Source organism: Podarcis filfolensis (assembly GCF_964270895.1).
Source record: "Podarcis filfolensis genome assembly, chromosome: 3".
Taxonomy (NCBI): Eukaryota; Metazoa; Chordata; class Lepidosauria; order Squamata; family Lacertidae; genus Podarcis; species Podarcis filfolensis.
In genome coordinates this window covers 55,114,142-55,135,296 of record NC_139606.1, presented here as the reverse complement: position 1 = coordinate 55,135,296, position 21,155 = coordinate 55,114,142, and the positions used below count along the sequence as shown (strand labels likewise).

The 21,155-nt window shown below is 40.2% G+C and overlaps 1 protein-coding gene across 15 annotated transcripts in view; it reads left to right on the top strand.

Annotated features, from left to right (window-relative positions):
• Positions 1-284: 284 nt before the first annotated feature.
• The window catches only part of FAM184A (family with sequence similarity 184 member A), a 65,852-nt gene continuing 44,981 nt past the window's right edge, over positions 285-21,155 (top strand). For 8 of the 15 annotated variants that reach the window (XR_014546886.1, XR_014546887.1, XR_014546888.1 and 5 more), the window contains exon 1: positions 326-1,396. Coding sequence is in view for 11 of the 15 variants with exons in the window: in XM_083608508.1 (XP_083464634.1) it covers positions 1,223-1,396 (174 nt within the window). In the remaining 4 variants the exon portion in view is untranslated. Of the gene's footprint in view, positions 1,397-21,155 lie in introns of all 15 variants that reach the window. The other 7 variants (XM_083608501.1, XM_083608498.1, XM_083608499.1 and 4 more) reach the window with 6 other exon arrangements.

Here is a 21,155-nt window from a genome sequence, read left to right as displayed (position 1 = left end):
CAGCCCAGCAACCGCCACCCAACCTGCTCCTTAGGGCCGCCCTGGCCGTTGCTGCAGCCCGCGCTCGTGACGCCAGCGCGGGAGAGCAATGCTTATTATAGAGCTGTGTCCTCAGAGCCGCTTCTTGTGGGTCTTAACAGCACACGGCGCTCTCTCGCGCCTCCCTCTTAGCGCGCCCGCCGTAAAGGTTTTCACTAACCACCCTGGAGAGCGCATCTGCGCGTGCGCAACTTAAAATTAAGTCCCTTTCCGAGGTACTGAAAGGGGCGGGAACTGACGGCGGCGGGCGCGCGCGTGGGGGGGGGGGGAGAGAGAAGGATGGACGGCGGAAATGACGCCACGCGCGCGGCGTAAACAGTTCTCCGAGACCCTGGTAACGGAGCGTTGGCCTCTTGTGGCCAAAGAGCGCCGAGCGGGCAGCGTCGGCTTCGGTAGCAACAGTCGGCGTCGCTCGCTTGGGGGGGGGCTTTGCCCGCTTGTCTTCGAGGCGAGCTGCGGCGGGAGGGGAAGAGGAGCCCCCCCCCCCGTGCGAGAGAAACGGCGGGGGGCGCTCCGCTCGGGCTCCCCCTCCCCTCGCGGGACCCGGGAAAGGGTCCCGCGGGGAGCGCCGCTCCCAGAACGGGAGGAGGAAAGGCGCCGCTGTGAGGGGTTGACGGGGACGGAGAGCACGAGACGCGCGCTCCCCCCCGTCCTCGCTAGTTTATCCGTTGCCCCAGGGGGGGAGGTTTAAAAAGGAAACGGCAGCAGGAATCTCTGAGGAGCCCGCAGGGGGCGGCTTGTGGTTACCTCAGGAGATCCTTCCCCGACCGCCCCATCCTTTCCTCCCTCACCTGAACTGAAGGGCAAGGAGCGGGGAGTCTGTGGGTCCCTCCCCCGCCTCCCCTCCCCACGAAGGAAAATGGTGCAGAAGGAGCCAGAGTGGCAAATAAGGCCGGGAGGGGGACGAGGGGAGACGCTGTGAGTGAGAGGAGGTAGCAGCGGGGACTGGAGGGGGGGAGGTGAAGAGGTAGTTTGACCTGCCCCCCCTCGCCTTTCCCCCCTCACCCCCCCGCCGTCCTGTTTGCCACCAGCATTAGCTGCTTTCCATCTCTATCCTTGTCTTTTTCCTCCGCCTGCAACCTCAACAACCCCCCTCCTCCCCCACCCCTATTTTCGTGTCACCCTCGCCCTTCTCCTCCCGGCGCTTGGCAGAGCGGTTGGCAGGGTTTCTTTGCTGTGGAAGATGGCGACACCAGGGATGAGCTGGCAGCAGCACTACTACAGCGGCAGCTCCTCGGGGAGCGCTGGAAAATTCACCACCTCCACTTCTTCGTCGGCCGCCTCCTCCCAGCTGGGCATGGAATATAATCAGGATCTCCATCTCAAAATGAGCAAGAAAATAGCGCAGCTCACCAAGGTAGGAGGGAGCCCTCCATCCTCTAAGCATCTCTCCCCCCTCCCAATTTGGTAGAGCATTTGTTTGTTCTTTTCTTGCTCCCATTTTTTTTTTAATTATAATTTTTCTGAACCTTAAAAAGTGTGTTTACAAGCCTGCATTGGAGAGAGTAAAGTCTCAGTTGTGCTGTCCACTTAAATCTGACAAAATTTCTTATAAGAAAGGGCTGCATTAATTTTACAATAGCTGTTGTGTCAGTTATTGCAGAGAGTACCTTCATAGGTGATAAGGTTGTGTCTAGTGTTGCACTTATTTCTCTATATCCACTTAATAGAACCGTTCTAATAGCAATACTAATATTTATCATTGTCCCTCTTTAAGCATAAAAGTTGCATCTGTTCATAGGGTAGCATTTGTGTGGAACAAGGGCTACAATCCTATGCACAGTCACTTGCTAGTCAACCCTGTTGAACACAGTAGGATTTACTTATGAGTAAACATGCATAGGCTCAGGCTGCATGTTTTTTCTTATGTTTGGAATCCAGTTATGTATCATCTCATGTGTTTAAATTGCTGTCTTGTTATAGCTCTCTGGCTTTAATATTGGTGCTTTCATTTATGCAAGTAGTAAGTTTTTTTTAGCTCCTATTGTATAATTCTTTTTGCATAATAATTCCACAGAATGAATCACTCTAGAATAATTTTAATGGTGATTTAGATTGTTGTCAACTTTCTTAAAGCCTACCTGTTTAATTTTAAGCTTTTCATTCCTCATAGCAGTTTACAAAAGGTAAAGCATAACAAAATACAAAAGAAAGATCCAACAAAAAAGAAAAGTAGCAGTATTGTACAGCAAAAAACTGTGAACACAGCAATTATTAGATCTCAAGGGTGAACTGAAACTAAAAGTGTTTACCTCCCTTCAGAAAGCCAGCAGGGAGGATGCTAATTAACTTTTCTTAGGAGAGTTACATAGTATTAGGGCTGCTACAAAAAAGACAGGGCTCCTGGTGGAGGCTAAAATAGTCTGTCTTTTAGATGGATTCCAGAGCAGGGCCTCTTTAGAAGATCCAAGTAATGTACTATAGCATTGGCATGTGAGATACAACTGGTGAGAGAACCAGAATTCCAGACTTCTTGTTCTTGTGCACTTTTCTGGCATATTTTAGTAAATATCTTACAAAAATATGTTGGCCATCCACACCTTTCCTGCTCAAGTTGACTGGCATAGAAAATGGGTCCACAGTCCTACTCTGGAGCTGGTGCTCCAGGCTGGAATCAGATCTGATGCTGTAATGTGATTACGAGCTGATTCAGCCCCTCTACATCCCTGTAAATCCTCTATTTGGGAGAGTTTCTGCATAGTTCCACCAGCTTTTTCTGCTTGCCCATGTTTGCTGTACTAGAGCTTGCTTCCTGGAATAATGTAATGTAAGGTCAGTGCCTATAAACCTTTAGCATGGAAGCGTAGTAAGTTTGGGAAAGAAAAACAAAGATATAGATATTTCTTTGTACAGTACTCTAAAGCCAGGAACAGTGTTCTTTAACCTTATTTAAGGATGGCTATTTAATGAAGTGCAAAACTTTATCCCAAGGAAAAAGAAGGCTCAGGCTATCCAGCCTAAACTGGTAGATTTGGGGATGAATTAAGGTGTATGTTTATCAGCCTATGTAAATGTATACAGTTGTAGTGCTGTACTCTTTGTTCAAAACATTGTGGCAAGTTTGTTTTATGCTAATAAATCTGTGGATGATTTGGTGGTGTTGGGCAATTGTGTTTTGAAAAAGTGGGAGACGGATGGTAATTTAGAGTAATAATATCTGTACTAAAAGGGGTATGTGAAGTTTTATGTATATGTGAAAGAAAATATTTTGTGCTAATGTAACAAATGCTTATATTAATTCCAATGAGAGTTGGTCGCTTTGGAGTCTCTTTATATTTGTATGTATTTTTAATGTATATCTTGCTTTTTATACATCTTGAATTGGCTTACAAAGATAAAAAATGCAGGAGAAATTCAATATCATACTTTTCCAGCCTTTCTGTCAACACAAACATTATTGTTTGCCCAACGGAAAGATCTTTACTCTCCTCCCTCTGTGTGCTATGCCTGGGGTTCTCCTAAACTCCCAGAGCCAGTTTGAAGTGCATGAGAGAGCAGAGGGAAGCCCCACTGCATTAGCAGAAGTCCTTGCACAGGCTTCCACTAGCGGGACCAGTTAGTTGATTCTGACCTACAATGTACATAATTTAAAACATCACAAAATAAGAACATTAGAGCAGTACTCATAAGAAGAAAGGGGTCTCAGATGAGAGCAGAAAACTTGCTCATTACAAAAATGCTTTGAAGACAAGTTACTTGTTAACAGTCTGACTTTAACCTCCATTGATTTAGATTGGAGAAGTATAATGGAGGATAGGTCTGTCAGTGACAATATTAAACATTCAAATTTGGAAGTAATATGCCTCAGAATAGCAGTTGCTATGGAACAACAGTAGGAGAGACCTATGTGCTCCAAACCTCTTTCTGTATTTCCCTGAGACACATGGTTGGCGACTGTGGGATGTTGGATATGATGAACCTTTGTATGATACAGCAGGCTCTTGTGTTAAAATACAATAAAGTGTATAGGAGGCCACTAACCTTGTAACTTCATCTCCATGCCATTTGAGGAAACTTGGATGTTCTAAGTTACTAAAAATGCACAATATACAGACTGTGTGTCACAAAGGGGAGTCTGATGTGACCTGTGGGTATATGGAATAGTTATTTTGTATAGAGTTACAGCAAAAAGGTACAGTGGTACCTCTGGATGCGAACGGGATCCGTTCCGGAGCCCCGTTCGCATCCTGAAGCAAACCTGCACAGGTGTGATTCGCCTTTTCCACGCATGCGCATGACATCATTTTGAGCATCTGTGCAAGCGGTGAAACCCAGAAGTAACACACTCCATTACTTCCGGGTCGCCGCGGAGCACAACCCGAAAACGCTTAACCCAAAGCTACTTCAACTCGAGGTATGACTGTACTTGGGCTCTGTAGGAAGTGCCTTTCTTCTTTGCTAAATGCAGTGTAGACAAGTTAGAGCTACAACAAAATGTTGCATACTGCTGTTGTTCAGTATACCTTATTTGGGTCCTCCCCCCAGCTCACATTCAGCATTCTGTGTGCACTGAACATGTTCAGTCCTCATTTGACTTTTTTTGGGGTTCTCTGCCTTTTGTGTGTGTTAGTAACAAGTTTTGTGTTACTAGGTCTGCTCATGCCTTCCTTTTGTATGGTTTTAGCTGCAGATGTGATGGCATTCAGATGATTTAACTGAAAATAGAAGGACTGAGTGAGATGCCACAATAAAATGTTAATTATGTGTGGGATGTTGTGTCCTCTTGCTTCTTCCCCATTGAACATTTCACTACTTTTGAGTTTTTGTTCCTTCAAAGCTTCAACTTAGCTAGGTAGTAGTCCTCAGCTTTATTTATATATTTATTTATTGTATCAAATTATAGACTGCTTAATATCTGAAAGATCTCAAAGTGGTTTACAACAAATATATAACTGTATTTATATATACACATATAAGTACAATAACCATGTGCAAACAGCCAGAAAATGGGCTGAGCTTTATTCACAGTTGGTTGGATCCTACATATTGTGACTTGATTTTTACTTTTGGAATGGGCTACAAAACCATACCCTCATGGATGCTCATGGGAATCAATGGATCCAGAGGAACAGCATGGGATGCTGTGGGTTGGGTGGGGAGCTGCAGTTGGATGGGCAATAAATGAGAATTAGGAACCTCCCTGGGGAGAGCAGAATTACCTCTTGTTCTGCAAGCAGTCTAATCCAGTATATGAACCTCATTTGTCCCACCACCTCTGTGACATATGAATTACCCATAAAAGCATGAATAACTAATGGAATAACTAATGTCAACTATTGCTGTACCAGGGCTACATGAATAAAAGGTATCTTGTGCTTTAAATGTAATGGATGTGTTCCCAAATATGTTAACTTCAAATACATTCATAAAGTTTCTTCAGGTTTGTGTAGTGTTTCTTTGTCTGTCTTGAGAGAGGAAGGGAAATAAACACTCCTTGTTGTAGAATGAATCTTTGTTCCTTTTACCAATTAATGTATTGGAGTGGAAATGCTGGCAACTTGCCTGGACTGTAACAAACATTTCAGACTGACAGACTTGTCTATGTGAAAATGCTTATGATAGAGCTCCTTTCTTTTTGTCTGTAGTAGTTAGGCTTCAATGAGTGTAGACAGTTCACCCAAAGTAAAATTTCAAAATAATTGCATTTGTCTGTAATAACAATGCAAAAATGGTATGACGTCTTGGAGACCGACTACCTTTGTATAATAGTAGGATCTTTCGTCAGGTCTGAGAAGATGGAAAGCATAGGTTTTATCCAACTAAGTCACACTCAGAGTAGAAGACACATTGAAATGCATGGACTAAAGTTAGTAAAGTTTGTTGATATTTCTGTGGGTCTGCTCTGCATATCACTAACAATGGATACATGAAATCCTACAGTTTGCTGCTGATTATGCTCTAATACAGCATAGCATTGTTTAACTTTTGTAATGGTTACTGGACTATATGTACACGTGTCTTTGTAAATCAGAGTTCTTCAGCAGATCAGCAAATAGCATATGTTCCAGATTCTTTAACCTGCAGATTCTTTAATCTGCAGTTTAATCTGCAAAATTAGTTTTGAGGAGGAGTTATAAAGTCAGTGAAACTCTGAAGACAGGAATTATCTTCAGTTCTCAGGGCTGATGCAAAACATTGCACTGCCAGAGTTGGGTGGACCATGTCACCTTTTCTTCCTCACTGCTTTGTCTCATCTGCTACTTGCTCACTCCTATGGTATAAGTTCTCAATTTCTCACTCTGAGGAAAGTGCCCTTTCTCAAAGTGAGGTATTATGAGCAAGGTCACACAGCACCTTGAGGTGCTGCTGTTTTGATACAATAGTGCCAGATTTACTTTTTAGAAGTAACTTTTTCTTCAGAGTGAGGAAAGGACTATGCTGCCAAGTTAGTGCCGGGCACGTAGGAGGAGGTGGCAACAGTGGTGGATGGCTGGGTGTGAGCAGTGGCAGTGGTAGTCTGCTAGTCAGGGCAGACAGAGGGTGAACGGGGGTACAATCCACTGCCCCCATCCATATCTGAACCTCATGGCTCATAAGGCCAGGCCTGATGGTCCATTGCTACTTCTGTCAATATATCTTTCAGCATAAGGAGCTTGATGAAATGTGTTTAATCAACCAGGAATCCTGGCTTAAAATACGCTCTGCTGTGTCAGCTTCAAACAATGGATCATATATTTGCCTCGTTAACGAATCATCGTTTTAAACCAGGATCACTTCATTGTACATAATGCTAAGCCAAACTTCTTTAAAAGCGAAAACTTATGTGGATGTTATTCTGCTGTCTGCATGGGAGATGGGAGTGTGGAATGTTCAAGCTCAGTGTTTCATTTGATTCATGGAGGCTCATCCACATAGTGCTAGACTATGGTTTGTGTGAACCATCTATTCCTCCGCAGTCAGTGTCTTCTGCTTTCACGTTGCATATGGCATGCACACAGGTCCATCTGCCTAATTTTCATTTGTGAAAATCCATGTAGAATCCTTCTGCATGTAATTTATAAACGAATCCTGTGCATGTTGGCTGCACTGCTGCATTAGCAAGCTGGTGATCACAGTTAAATGGGTACAACAGCGATGAAGTGTCGGCAACTGGTCTCTATTCCAAACTGGTTATTACCAACCTAATGCAAATGCAAGTACTTACAGTATGTCAATCTAAGTACCATACTCCTTACATGTACTGCCCTCTTGTACAAGTTTCTCTGAGTCAAACCAATTAGTATTCTGCACAGTTGTATATATGCAGAATTTTAATGAGCATGCATTTTCTTGGGTCAGCTTCTTTTAGTAATCAAGCATTCTGGAAGCCAAAACTTTGTTTCTATGCTAAGAAGATAAATACAAAACAAAGCCGTGTGAGAGAAGCTTCCTTGAATTTATATACTTCTGTGCTGTGGTTGAATATCTATTGTAATCATATGGATGCTTATATCCTCAAACAATGGTAGGATTTGGGTCAGAGAGTTTCCCTAAGATATCTCTCCCCCCGCAAAAAATAAATTAAAAAAATCCTTACATCATAGATGGCTTCAATGCTGAAAAACCTTCCAGAAATATGTGAACAAATGGAACTTTTTATGTTCATTTTTTAAGGTGTTTGGTCACACATCATGCCGTGGAGTCTCATAAGAGAACACTACCCTGGATTTGTAATGGCCCAGAACTTAGTTTGAGGCACACATCTTTTGTTCCGTATTCATTTATACATGTGCTAGCAAGGGGACAGTATGATTCACAGGGTTCCAGTGGCTTAGTGCAAATGAGCAAATGTGCCTGTTTCTGGAGGAAAGATTGACGCTACAGTGCTCCTCCCACAGCCCTACTGCTTTACTAATTGTTGGGCTAAGCCATAGTAAGGCTTAGCATTTCAACCAAACCCGGTTTTGTCTTTTCTCCCCCAGACAAACCACAAATAATAAATTAAGAACAAACCTTGGTTACAGCTAGGGATGCATATTCTAGGGTGAAGTGTGCATATAAATGCATATACAGTGGTACCTCTGGTTACGAACTTAATTCGTTCCGGAGGTCCGTTCTTAACCTGAAACCGTTCTTAACCTGAGGTACCACTTTAGCTAATGGGGTCTGTAACCTGAAGTGTTTGTTTTTTTTAAAAATGAATATTTATTAAATTTTCCAATTTTATATAAAGACAAATGGGAAAAATAAAAAGAAAAATATTAAAAACAATTCAGTTTCAATAACAGTTTTTCAGTCACATGTTTCTTTGACTTCCTCATACCTCCCCTTCTTGTTCTCTAGTTCAATTTGTTAATTCAGCAAATCCTAATCTCTTAACATTCCTTTTAGAATATCACCTTATTTTCCACTCAACTTTTTTAAATTTAATAACAAAAACAATTATAATCCCCATTATCTTTATCATAACAGCTGGAGACCACCAAAGTTCAAACCAACATCTTTTCAAAGTTCATTAATTTTATAATATTTCTGTAGATATTCCTTAAATTTCTTCCAATCTTCTTCTGCTGACTTTTCTCCCTGGTCGCGGATTCTGCCGGTCATTTCTGCCAGTCCCATACAGTCAATCAACTTCATCTGCCATTCTTCCAGAGTGGGTAAATCTTGAGTCTTCCAGTGCTTTGCTATAAGTATTCTTGCTGCCGTTGTAGCATACATAAAAAAGGTTCTGTCCTTCTTTGGCACCAAATGGCCGACTATACCCAAGAGAAAAGCCTCTGGTTTTTTCAGGAAAGTATACTTAAATATCTTTTTCATTTCATTATAAATCATTTCCCAGAAGGCCTTGATCTTTGGGCACGTCCACCATAGGTGAAAAAATGTACCTTCAACTTCCTTACATTTCCAGCATTTATTATCGGGCAAGTGATATATTTTTGCGAGCTTGACGGGGGTTATGTACCACCTGTATATCATTTTCATAATATTCTCTCTTAAGGCATTACATGCCGTGAATTTCATACCTGTGGTCCATAACTGTTCCCAATCAGCAGACATGATGTTATGTCCAAGATCTTGTGCCCATTTAATCATAGCTGACTTAACCGTTTCATCCTGTGTATTCCATTTCAGCAGCAAGTTATACATTTTTGACATGATTTTAGTTTTAGGTTCTAGCACTTCTGTTTCTAATTTAGATTTTTCCACCTGGAAGCCAATTTTCCTGTCCAAATTGTATGCCTCCCTTATCTGAAAATAATGTAACCAGTCTCGGACTTTGTTTTTTAATTTCTCAAAACTCTGCAATTTCAGTCTATCTCCTTCTTGCTCCAAAATTTCCCAATATTTTGGCCAACTGGCCTCCATATTGAGTTTTTTCTGAGCTTTCGCTTCCATTGGTGACAACCACCTTGGGGTTTTGTTTTCCAGTAAATCCTTATATCTAGTCCAAACATTAAACAAAGATCTCCTAACAATGTGATTCTTAAACGCTTTGTGAGCTTTAACCTTGTCATACCACAAATATGCATGCCATCCAAACACATTGTTAAAACCTTCTAAATCCAAAATGTCTGTCTTTTCAAGAAGCAGCCAGTCTTTCAACCAGCAGAATGCTGCTGACTCATAATAGAGTCTGAAGTCTGGCAGGGCGAAGCCACCCCTTTCTTTTGCATCAGTTAAAATCTTATATTTTATCCTAGGCTTCCTGCCCTGCCAGACAAATTTAGAAATATCTTTCTGCCACTTCTTAAAACATTCCATCTTGTCCACAATTTGTAATGTTTGAAACAAAAACAACATTTTAGGCAATACATTCATCTTTATAGCTGCTATTCGACCCATCAAGGAAAGCTTCAAATTTGACCATGTTAACCTGAAGTGTTTGTAACCCAAGGTACCACTGTAATTCCAAAAATAGCATAGGAACATGCATTATATCAGGAAAAATTATTTGCTAAAATAGTATATTAGGCAAAATCCTATACAAAAATTTGTACATTAGGAAAAATCTCAACTATAATCCTAATGAGTTTCCTTGAGATTTTTTTTTTTTAAATGAGAAACTGAAATTGACATATAAAAAGAGGAATAGAGGGGGGAATGGATTTGGGAAGTTAGCAAGGGAATAATTTATAAATTATGTTACATATGATGATATGATGGGTGAGAAAGGGACTCACAACGTTGTGATCTGGGAGGCAGAATAGTATTTATTGAGATGTATAAAAAAATTAAACCAATGCTGTCAGTCCTGCTCAGAGTAAACCGACTGATTGTCAGGGATATTGGCTAAGGGAGCAATCCTTATGCACAAGAAAGGGGCATAAAGCAAAGTGTTGTAAATTAAGCTGGAGTAAATTTACACCAGATCCAAAGTCCAATCACCAATGGGACTACAAAGCTTTAGCTGTCACAAAATGCTATGGATCATCTTACTGAACTGGGCCAGAATTTACTGAGCTGTTGGAAAACCTTCAATATAGGTTTGGAAGTTTGAGATTCCTCTTCTTACCTTTTCACCTACCTTATAGCACAAATCTTTATATGTGCACCCAGAAGTAAGTCCCACTGAGTTAAATGGGGCTGATTCTCACGTAGGATAGCAGCCTCAGTCACTTTGCAAGTTTTACATTTACACAAAACAAGTCTTTTGAAAGCCCTGACATGTTGGCATTACACCTCAACACTCTGGAAATCTTTTAAAAAGCTATTTGAGCCAAATATTCTGGATTGTCATCCTAGTAGATTGAGCATTCACAAAAATCATTTGAAAATGAATTGTGGAAGTATATAATCTGTAGACATCCTTCATACAGTTTAGTCTTCTTTATACTGCTGCAAGTTTTACTTTTTGTTTATTAGTAATGATGTTTTATGTTCCATTTCACCCCACAGTTTTTCTAATATTCTATGTTGGAAAGTCTAAATAGTGTTTATTATTAAATAGTGTGAAACCCAAAGCAATCATGTTATCTTCTTGCTAAAATAAATGTTGGGAATTAAGTATCCTATATATTTAAACCTCCCCAAATATGTTTTCTTGCTACGTGGAACAATAAAAATTATATTAATTGACATTTTCTCCTACCATTTTGCAAGGGGGAAAAATCCAAACAAAATAAGACTGTTGAGTGTACATCATCAGTTTGGTAGGCATAGTGTAATTGAAGTCTCAGTTTTGTTGTTGGTCAGATTTTCTAACTCAGTGGATGAAAAAATTATATCCTAATTGTTTAGGTACTGATGACAGCAACAGTTTATTTAAAGAGAAAAATTCACTGCAGCCTTTGCCACTGTTTTATTTCCTACCATCTCTTAAAACAATAAGCATGAGCCCCGAACGTGGCATCATCTCCTCTAGTCATGGTCTACCTGTCTAGCTATGCTTTTATTTTGTGTCACAGGGGTGACATAGATAACTGGAATTCAGTATGATAATTTTAAAATTATAATCTGATTTTTGTCATATCTCTCTTCTTACTCAAGGTAACAGCTGGCTAACATTTGTTCTAGTAGCTGCTCCAATACTATTATAGCTTGAAGTTGAATGCGAGTTTATTTTTAGTTCCTGTCTTGAATGCTGCTCAGTAACATACTAATTAACAAAGTAATTACATTTTATGATTATCTGCCTGCTACTTTTGTCTGTAATACCATGATAAGTTGCATTTTTTCCATGCAACTGAGTAGATAACCTTAGCATTCATTTATAAATATCACAAAGAAACACAAAATGCGATTTTGATGTGACAAGATCAGACATTAAGATGAGCTGTTTGCTGAATGTCTTTACAATCCAAATTAAAGATACTTAGCTTTGGATCAAGAAATATCATAAGTGAGTGGAAAAGCCGCTTGTATAAGGCAGTCCCCCACCCAACAAAATTCTTCCAATTTTCCCATTCTGCTGCAGCTCCTGCTATACCCACACCTTTCCTGCAGGGCCATTAACCCCCTTCTAGTAGTAATTTGTAGAGGAGAGTGGAGCCAGGAAAGCCTATTCTGTGAGACTATAGAATCCACTGCTCACTCAGTCTTCCTTGAGCTGTGGTTCTGAGTGTGCATACTTGAACATAAGTGCTGTTTTAAAATACTAGGAATAACAGCACTCAAACAGCCAGAATCCCAAGGTGTGTGATGTTTTCCATGCTCACTAGGGGGCTTTTATTACATCCCCTTTCCAGTTGCAGCCCCCATCCCCTAAAAGTCAGCATTCTTTGGTGCAGCAGAAAGGCAATCATGAGTATAAGCCTGTTGCCTGAGTGTATGAGCTTCTCTAAATTTCTCCACTCTGATTAGAATCAGATTTTATTTAAAATATTCTTAGCAATGAAATACTTAGCAATGAAAAAGCAATACTGAGCAATACTTAGCAATGAAAAAGACTTTAGAAGCAGTGGGTATTCAACTAAGTGTTACTCAAGAGTAGACTGATTAAAATTAATGAACATTACTAAATTATGCCCCTTTATTTCAGGGGGTCTATGTAAAACTTAGTTGAATGCCACCCAATATGAAAATGTGATCTTAGTATATCAACATACATACAGAATCTGTACATATTCAGTAACATACCGTGGCAAACACCAGTTGTAAAGCTAACAGCACATACAGTGGTACCTCGGGTTAAGTACTTAATTCGTTCCGGAGGTCCGTTCTTAACCTGAAACTGTTCTTAACCTGAAGCACCACTTTAGAGAATGGGGCCTCCCGCTGCTGCCGTGCCGCCAGAGCATGATTTCTGTTCTCATCCTGAAGCAAAGTTCTTAACCCGAGGTACTATTTCTGGGTTAGCGGAGTCTGTAACCTAAAGCGTATGTAACCTGAAGTGTATGTAACCCGAGGTACCACTGTAATTGGGTAAATGCCTCCAAGCACAAGTGCAAATTCTTAGATTAAGTTATTTGCCTTGAAACTTTCACCCAAGCATATTGAAGCCACAGTTCTATAAGTTTTTTACATCATTTGCTTGCTAAAGATGTTCAGTTTTTAGACACTGAGTTAATTTATCAACATGACCTTTTAGCTTGCAATTTTAAAAGTTTGTTTAAAGAAGTGTTTTATATTGTAAATTCTTACAATATAACATGAGCGTACAGCAGTATATACAATAAAATATAAAACACCATTAAAAAAAGTACAAAACAGATAAAAATGACTGGCTGACCAATTAATTCAAACAGTGGTATAGGCCTGTCTATATAAAAGTTCTTCAAGGGACACATGGCAATGAAAAATGAGAGTGCCTGCAAAATCTCTGATAGAACAATGTTCCATAGCCTGAGATCAGTAACACTAAATGCCCAATTTCTAGTGGAGGCCTATTAAAGGTAAAGGGACCCCTGACTATTAGGTCCGGTCGTGAGCGACTCTGGGGTTGCGGTGCTCATCTCGCTTTATTGGCCGAGGGAGCCGGCATACAGCTTCCGGGTCATGTGGCCAGCATTACTAAGCCACTTCTGGCGAACCAGAGCAGCACACGGAAACACCATTTACCTTCCCGCCGGAGCGATAACTATTTATCTACTTGCACTTTGACGTGCTTTTGAACTGCTAGGTTGGCAGGAGCAGGGACTGAGCAACGGGAGCTCACCCCATCGTGGGGATTCGAACCGCCGACCTTCTGATCAACAAGTCGTAGGCTCTGTGGTTTAACCCAAAGTGCCACCCGCTTCCCTGGAGGCCTATTAGACCTCTGTAAAATGTTGGGCAACTAGCAGTACTTCTCCAGATGATCAAAGTTGTGATTTGCTTTTAACAAGGAATGCAAGACTAGAAAGTTCAGTATATTCAATGCCTTAACTCACAACATACATTTCTTTCCTTTTAATAGACTTCCACAGGAAAGTAATTACAGCAATTTTACTTGCATGACATGGTTTGGAATGGAAAAAACACTGAGCAGATTAGCAGAAGTATATTTTCCAAAATGGCTGCTAGCCATCGTTCTGCAGCATGTATTTCATAAACTCACATCCATATACTGGAAAATTGTTTACACAGACGTGTGTCAACCTGGTCCTAATGTCTATCTACTTTTTTTCCATTGCAAACCATGTCTTCCAAGTGGAAATTGCCTATGGCAATTATAAAGACAGGACTGATTGTGTTAATATATGATGCTTTGAAGCCATTACTGAAAAAAGATTAAGAAATACCCAATAATGTGTTTTGTGAATAACAAATATGAAATGACACACATGTTCATTGATACATACTATTTCTATGTACCTTGCATGACAGATACTTGTAAGCGGCTAAAAAAATTCCTTGTACACTCCCCCATCTTGTCTTGGTCTATATCCTTCAAACTTAAAGCTGAGCCTGAGGTGAAGACTGGATTGGAAAGAAGTATGATATAAGCAGAACTGACTGTGACACCTAAAGCGCTTTTACAGACTTCTTTTAAACTATCTGAGCAAGTACTACATAAAAGTAACAGTTCAGAGACCTATTTTCTTTGACCAAAGATTTTAAAACAAACAAAAAGCCATGCATATATGCAAAACATTCAGAATCCCTGACTGGAAGGCAAAAGTGCTGAAAATGAACTACACAAATTTGTCATCTTACCTGCTACCCCTACATTCCTCCCCCCCCCCCTTTGAAATATCAGTATGTTTTATTTGAACTCCAGAGCTTTGGAGCTTCCAGAATACTTTGGATGGAGAAAATAACACAAATCTTTGGCATAACATATGCTATGGAATTGGACAAATTTCTACATTAATTTTGTTGAAGAAATTGTACTTTTTAAAGAAGATGTGAAGAAGGGTGATATAGAAAGTACTGAGGGAACATTTTATGTCTATTGTTAGAGGGAGATACCATAGGGAAGATTGGCTGTAAGAGAAGGATAAAGTAACCTGTTCTGTACACTCCTGTATATTACTAGTTCCAGGCTGTGTAAAGTTGATTATTTCTGTATACACCCCCTTCATTGTTGGGAAGAATATAGCAGTTTTGTTTGTAAATCTGAGATTCAAGGGTGGGGGAGTGATTAACATGAAAAATCGGGGGTTAGTCATTGGTTTTTTTAATGTAACTGAATCCACCTCTTGAAATTCTCCTTCAAGAAGAATAGCTCAACTTTGTTAGCATCTTGTATTTTGGATATCACTTTTAACAGTACCTAGTCTTTTTTAGATTTCATATTGAAGAGCTAGTGCATAAATTTATTTACTGTGTATGGTGACATTAAATTTTTCTGGTGCTGCACTATTTTGGTTTCTTAAAACTGAAAGGTAATTATTTTCAAATAACAGTTAAAACAATGAAAATAAAACAATTATTTTCAAATAACAGTTAAAACAATTGACAACATGCTAAGAAAACTTTGCTCCTCCCTAGGTTTTTTTCCAGCCATACTCTAATTATGTCAACCTCTGTAGCTTGTGGTTAGTGAAGAGATAGCTTAAGCATCAGTTCAGGTTTGGATAACATTCTAAATCTAAGCCAAACACTGGCTTAGAGAAGTAGCAAAAGGTGGAGCAAAGAGACTGCAAACTCCTCTTTAGGAGCCACAGAGTCTCACTAAGCCAAAGTTTGTCTTAGTGTGATTTGCCAAGCATGCCTTATGACTGAGGGCTCTGATTGCTAAAAAAGAAAAGAAAAAACATCAAATGTTTTGCAGGTTAAGATTTCTTCATGACTAAAAGATTTAGAAAGGAAAGTTTTAATTTTAGTTGATTATGTGGGAAATATTTTATGAGTAGATATGAATAGGTATTGCAGATAACACTTGTACATGCATTTCTATGTGATAGAAAAGGAAGTATTTTAATAACTACACTAAAGCATTGGTAATGCAAGTGTATAATTTTTGTATTGGCTAAGAGGAATGGATGGCATACCCTGCAGCTACAGAATATGTGTTATATGGCATTTTGAAAAAATAAGAACTAACACAATGCATACTTTGAAAAGGCACAGGGAATAAAAAAAATCTTTTGTTCAGTAGCTTGTTGTATCAAAGGTTAAATAGAGTGAGCTCTGTGGTTGTTTGTCATTCCATTTATTATTTCAGTAGCTGCAAAAAATTTCATGTAGGGTTGTAATCTTTTTATCAAGAATGTAGCATTCTCTGTGGATTTGAATTGCAAATGACTGAAAATAGTGGAAATGGAAATACAACTGCATCTGTTCTATATCACAAGTTACGTAGATACCAGAGTGTGTTGTAGGTCTCTCTCTCTCTCTCTCTCTCTCTCTCTCTCTCTCTCTCTCTCTCTCTCCTCTCTCTCTCTCTCTCTCTCTGTGTGTGTGTGTGTGTGTGTGTGTGTATGTTACACAAAGTATGGAGCCTCTGTACCACATAATGAAGTCATGTTCTAGCTGCTATTTTATTGCTCTCTGAGCACAAGAATCCTGCATGAATAGTACTGTATTCAGTATTACCAGTGATAAATGCCTCAAATCTCTGTATAGAGGAGCCAGATTCCCAAGCGATTCCTGTATTCAGGCTGTTGGGGCTTGGATCTACATCAAGGTCTATCCAAAGCTAGGCTACAAGAACTGTGGAATACCATGGTACATGGTGTAGTCTTGACAAGGCTATGGTACTCCAGTACTAACGCAACACAATTTTAAATTTTTAAAGAAGATTTAATTGTATTGTTTATAGTATGGACATATTTGCCACCCTGCACTTCTTTGGAGGAAAGGCAGGATTTGTTATTGGCATCTGTGTGAAGAGACAATGGAGTGTGCCTCTGGGGGTGAAGTCAAATTGCTGGAGAATCACAGCACCTGCTGTTGCTGCAGAGACTGGTAACTTGTAACTGCTGCCTCCCACATTGTTTTTGCCTGGGTAGTGTGTTTGGAAGTTCTGGGCTGACCAGATGACAAAATCCTTCTCTTTGCCTCACTGATATGAACCAAAGGAAAGCAGAACAAAACTTTAGCTTGGCTGCAGGAGTTTCTGGAAGGAGGCGTACAAGATACCATTCAACCATCTTAGGGACTCCATTCTGGATTGTCTCCTTAGTCTTTTCTTCCCCCGAAGATGTCATGCAAAGCAGCAGATAAAATGCCAGATAGAAATTTAATAAATAAAAAGTAGCACTATGGTAAATATTTTGGGATGCTGTTGAGGCATAGCTGCGTGTACACTTCAGCATCTTACCCTATGGTTGGTATCAGTGCTATTTTTCTAGAAAAAGAGGTGCCAGAACTCACCGTGAGCACCTCCCTCATTCTCTTAGCATGGCAATGGTGCCCGCTTGAGAGGTGGCTGAACTGAGTTCCGTTGAGTTCTGGCTGAAAAAAATCCTGGTTGGTATGATCTAGCAGTTACAGTGGTACCTCGGGTTACATACGCTTCAGGTTACAGACTCCGCTAACCCAGAAATAGTACCTCGGGTTAAGAACTTTGCTTCAGGATAAGAACAGCAATTGTGCTCTGGCGGTGCGGCAGCAGCGGAAGGCCCCATTAGCTAAAGTGGTGCTTCAGGTTAAGTACAGTTTCAGGTTAAGAACAGACCTCCAGAACGAATTAAGTTCTTAACCTGAGGTACCACTGTATAGGCAGGACAACACATAGGATTTAGTCAGGATGAAAAGAGCATCATGTTGATGAGATTGCTAGCAGCAGATAATGGTCCGTCTACAGTTGATCATGCAAGAATATGCCATCTGCTCTGGAGTAAAAATTGTTTTTCTGCCAAACAAGGCGGGAGAGAGTCCTAAGGCTTTTGACTGCAATAAATGTTCAGACATCTAAACCAGTTTGTATAGACTCATCCCAAGGCATATGACAGTCTAAATCTAAAGTAGTGTGATTTGTAAATGTAAATTTCTTTTATAGGTTGTGAACTCTTTGGGCAGAAGTAGTAGCATTTGGGGAAACTTATGTTGCTCTGAGCCCCTGGGATAGAGTGGGATATGAATCCAATAAAAGAGTAGATAACCTTTGCTAGTAGTTTCTAATGTTGCACATAGTAATTCTACCTAAAGTCATGTGAGTTTATGTGCAAAATATGAATTTATACAAATAATATTAAGCTACTGTGAAATGAATAGGACAGCTTAAAACCAATTAAAATATAGTACAAGTACTGTGCTATGTCTGTGTCTAGATTCATGTGTGAATTTTTAGCCTGCCTAGTGCAACCCCTCCCAATGTTGTTCACAAAATTAAAACCATTTAGAAGTATTAAATACATTATAATTATATACACTAGCAACATTTCCCTCCTTTGTTTAAACTTTACATACTACTTTTCATCCTACACCGTAGCATTGAAATGTATATCTTCATGACAATGGTCAGCCATGAATCTGATGATCATTGTACCGGCCAGCCATGGGAAACTGGAGGATTGGTACCTCTGATGTATGTATTTGGTCACTCATTTCCCTTAAGTTTTAAGTCTCTAAGGTTAATGCCTCAAAGGATGGGTAGCAAGGCAAAGCAGTACCTGTTCAGGTTTCACCCAGCTTAAAGCATATTGGTAAGGAGTTGGACTGTGGACTACTTCCAGGCCCAGTTCTGAAAGCTAGGAACTTGAAGCCACTGGCTCATTCTGCAACCTTGGTGTTTGGTGGCTCCCTTCCCACACTTGGGAAGGCACAGTGTAGGCTTACCAAGGAAAGGCTGTGAGTAAGGTTTTTCAAAAATTAACAGTTGCATTATTTAAATAAATGTGCCAGTGCTTCTGAAATAAACAAGGGATTTCATGAAGAAAGGGCATTGAGGAGCACAGCCTCCGATAAGAAATGTCTTCCATTTTATTACTCTCTCTCTCTCTCTTTTTTTTTTTTTTTGTAATGGCTAGACTACTCAAGGTTGTTAAATTATACAGTGCATGCTTTTATCATTCCTTTTTGTTAGGGTTGAGAAAAAAAAATACTTGGAGTATTTTCTTTCCTGCAGGGCTAATGTGTAAGAACTGAAGTGAGGTGGAAAAAAGTTGCCTATCAGAAATGAAATTGTTCTTAATATCTCTTTGGGGGAGGCTTGCATCATGAGTGGCCCAGCTGCGTTTGTGTTTCTTACCATATCAAAGCAATCTTTGTCTATGTTAAAAGTCTGATATACAGAGTAGATCACAGACTGAACAGTTTTTCCATTCTTGTCTGGTGCAATCTTTGCACTGTTCTTACTCCTTTTTGTCCAACACAATGCATATTTTAAACTACTGTACAGGCAATTTGCCACTTATGTGGGGGTTATGTTCCTTGGTCCCTGCACACATAAGTGAAATTGTGTAAAGTGGGGAGCACCCTTTAAATGCTCTCTCTTCCGCTTTTTCTTCAATCTAATCTGAAAATACTGTGTTCAAAAATATCAACAACTAGAATTAAAGCTCTGGGGGCTGGCAGGAGGCTGTAGGACGAATGGAAAAGCAGTGTCAGTAGCTGTTGCTGCTGCTGCTGCTGCGCTACCCCTCACATCAGCTGTTAGGGAGGCTAAGCAGGGTAAACAAAGCCCTGCTGCACCTTCAGTCTCTTCAGGGCTCTCCATCTTTCTTTTGGACTCCAATTGAACACTGACCTATTGAGCGCAAATCAGACATGATGTTGAATACCTCATTTTCAAATATGCCAGTTAAAAAAATAGGCATGTAAGGGCTATTTTTGTTAGGAACCTAGCATAGGGCTGCCATTACTGGGATTTCAAAGGCGGCATTGATATTCGTGGGGAATTTCCAAAATGTGGTGCTTTGTCCTGAATCGTAGGAAGTCAATTGAAAAATTGTGGTATTTTCACATTTTTCTAAAAAAAGCTTAATAACTTTTGGGGGTTTCTAATAAAAAGCTGAACAAATTTTGAAGTATCATTTCTTTAACTTTTTGAAATATGTCAACCCTACCCATATGGGGAAGTTTAAACTCTTTGGATGTTTTTTTTTGGGGGGGGGGGTCACTCAGATAAGTAAGGGAAGCAATTTTTGTTCACTCGCCCTACAGCCCTCACTCCCAAAATATACTCCAGTGTGTTGGAAGACCCTCCAGAATAGATTTGGCATGGGTGGTTCAGGAGTTTGCAGAGGGGAGGGAAAACTACTGAAAAGCACTTCCTCTATACATCTGAGTAACACCATTTGGTACAAACCTTCCACTTCTGCTATGGTCTTGACCAAGACCTCTCTCCTGCCAAAATCTACAAGCTGCAGGAAGAAAGCCTCGTTGATACCCTCACATACCTTTAAACACACACACACAGTTGCAAATGATGTCTGTAGGGTTGCATTTTAGTTTCATCCAAAGTTGCCTTTTAGATAAATATTAGAAACAGGACAGGCTACAAATCAACACAAAACCAGGCTTGGGTGGCCATAGTTGATTTACTGAAGCCCACTGAAATTGGTGTGTTTAAGCATATTTAAGTGTTGTGATGGAATGTGCCAATCAGTGGGACCTGCTAGTAAACCCTGAGACATTTTCAGGTGGATCTCAATGCCACGTGCCGTTGAGTGTCTCTTACTTGCCTTCTCTGCTCCCTAGCTGTGTTTGGCAAACGTTTTGGTTTGACTCATGCTGGCACCAGCAGCTCCTTGCATGCTAGATAGAGGTGGCTAGGATGCAAAAGAAGTTTCTTGGTTAAAGAGGGACAAGGCCTCTGAGGAAAAATGTCCAGGGGTCATGTTTAAGAAATCTAGAAAGAGGAGGAAAGAAAGAAACATGGGTTTTTTTTGGGGGGGGGGGATTAGGCAAGCATTGAGTGTGAATGGAGATATTTCAGAATATGTGTAAAAAATAATTTTAGGAACATGCAGAGGTGGGGAGAGGAAAAAAGAAAAAGTATTGGCCACTTAGAAGCCCTAGATTGGGAAACAGTAAATTCTGCCTAAAATGGGGAGATTGTCCTAATATCTCCAGAGCAAATGTCTGTACTAAGCATATGGAAAGCTGACCTATGTAAATATTTGCTACAAGGGAAAAGCTGTGGCAAAGAATTTAGCAGTTATCAAAGATAGATTGAATATCAGAAAAGGATGCCAGTGATTGCTAGTGGATTATGCCAGGTGTTTTCCTTTGCCGCCCCCCCCCCAAATTTTTTTGTGACAGGCTCTTTCCTTGCACCACCATTTTGTGACTGGAGTGCCTTAGTAATTTTCAACCATCTCAAGTGAGCCTTGTGAGTAGAAAGTTTTGGAATCCCTGATTTAAGAAATAACATATTTATTAGGTGTGATTCTAAGTATGTACTCTTGCCTGAGAACACATGATCAATCTTGGTCAACTTATTC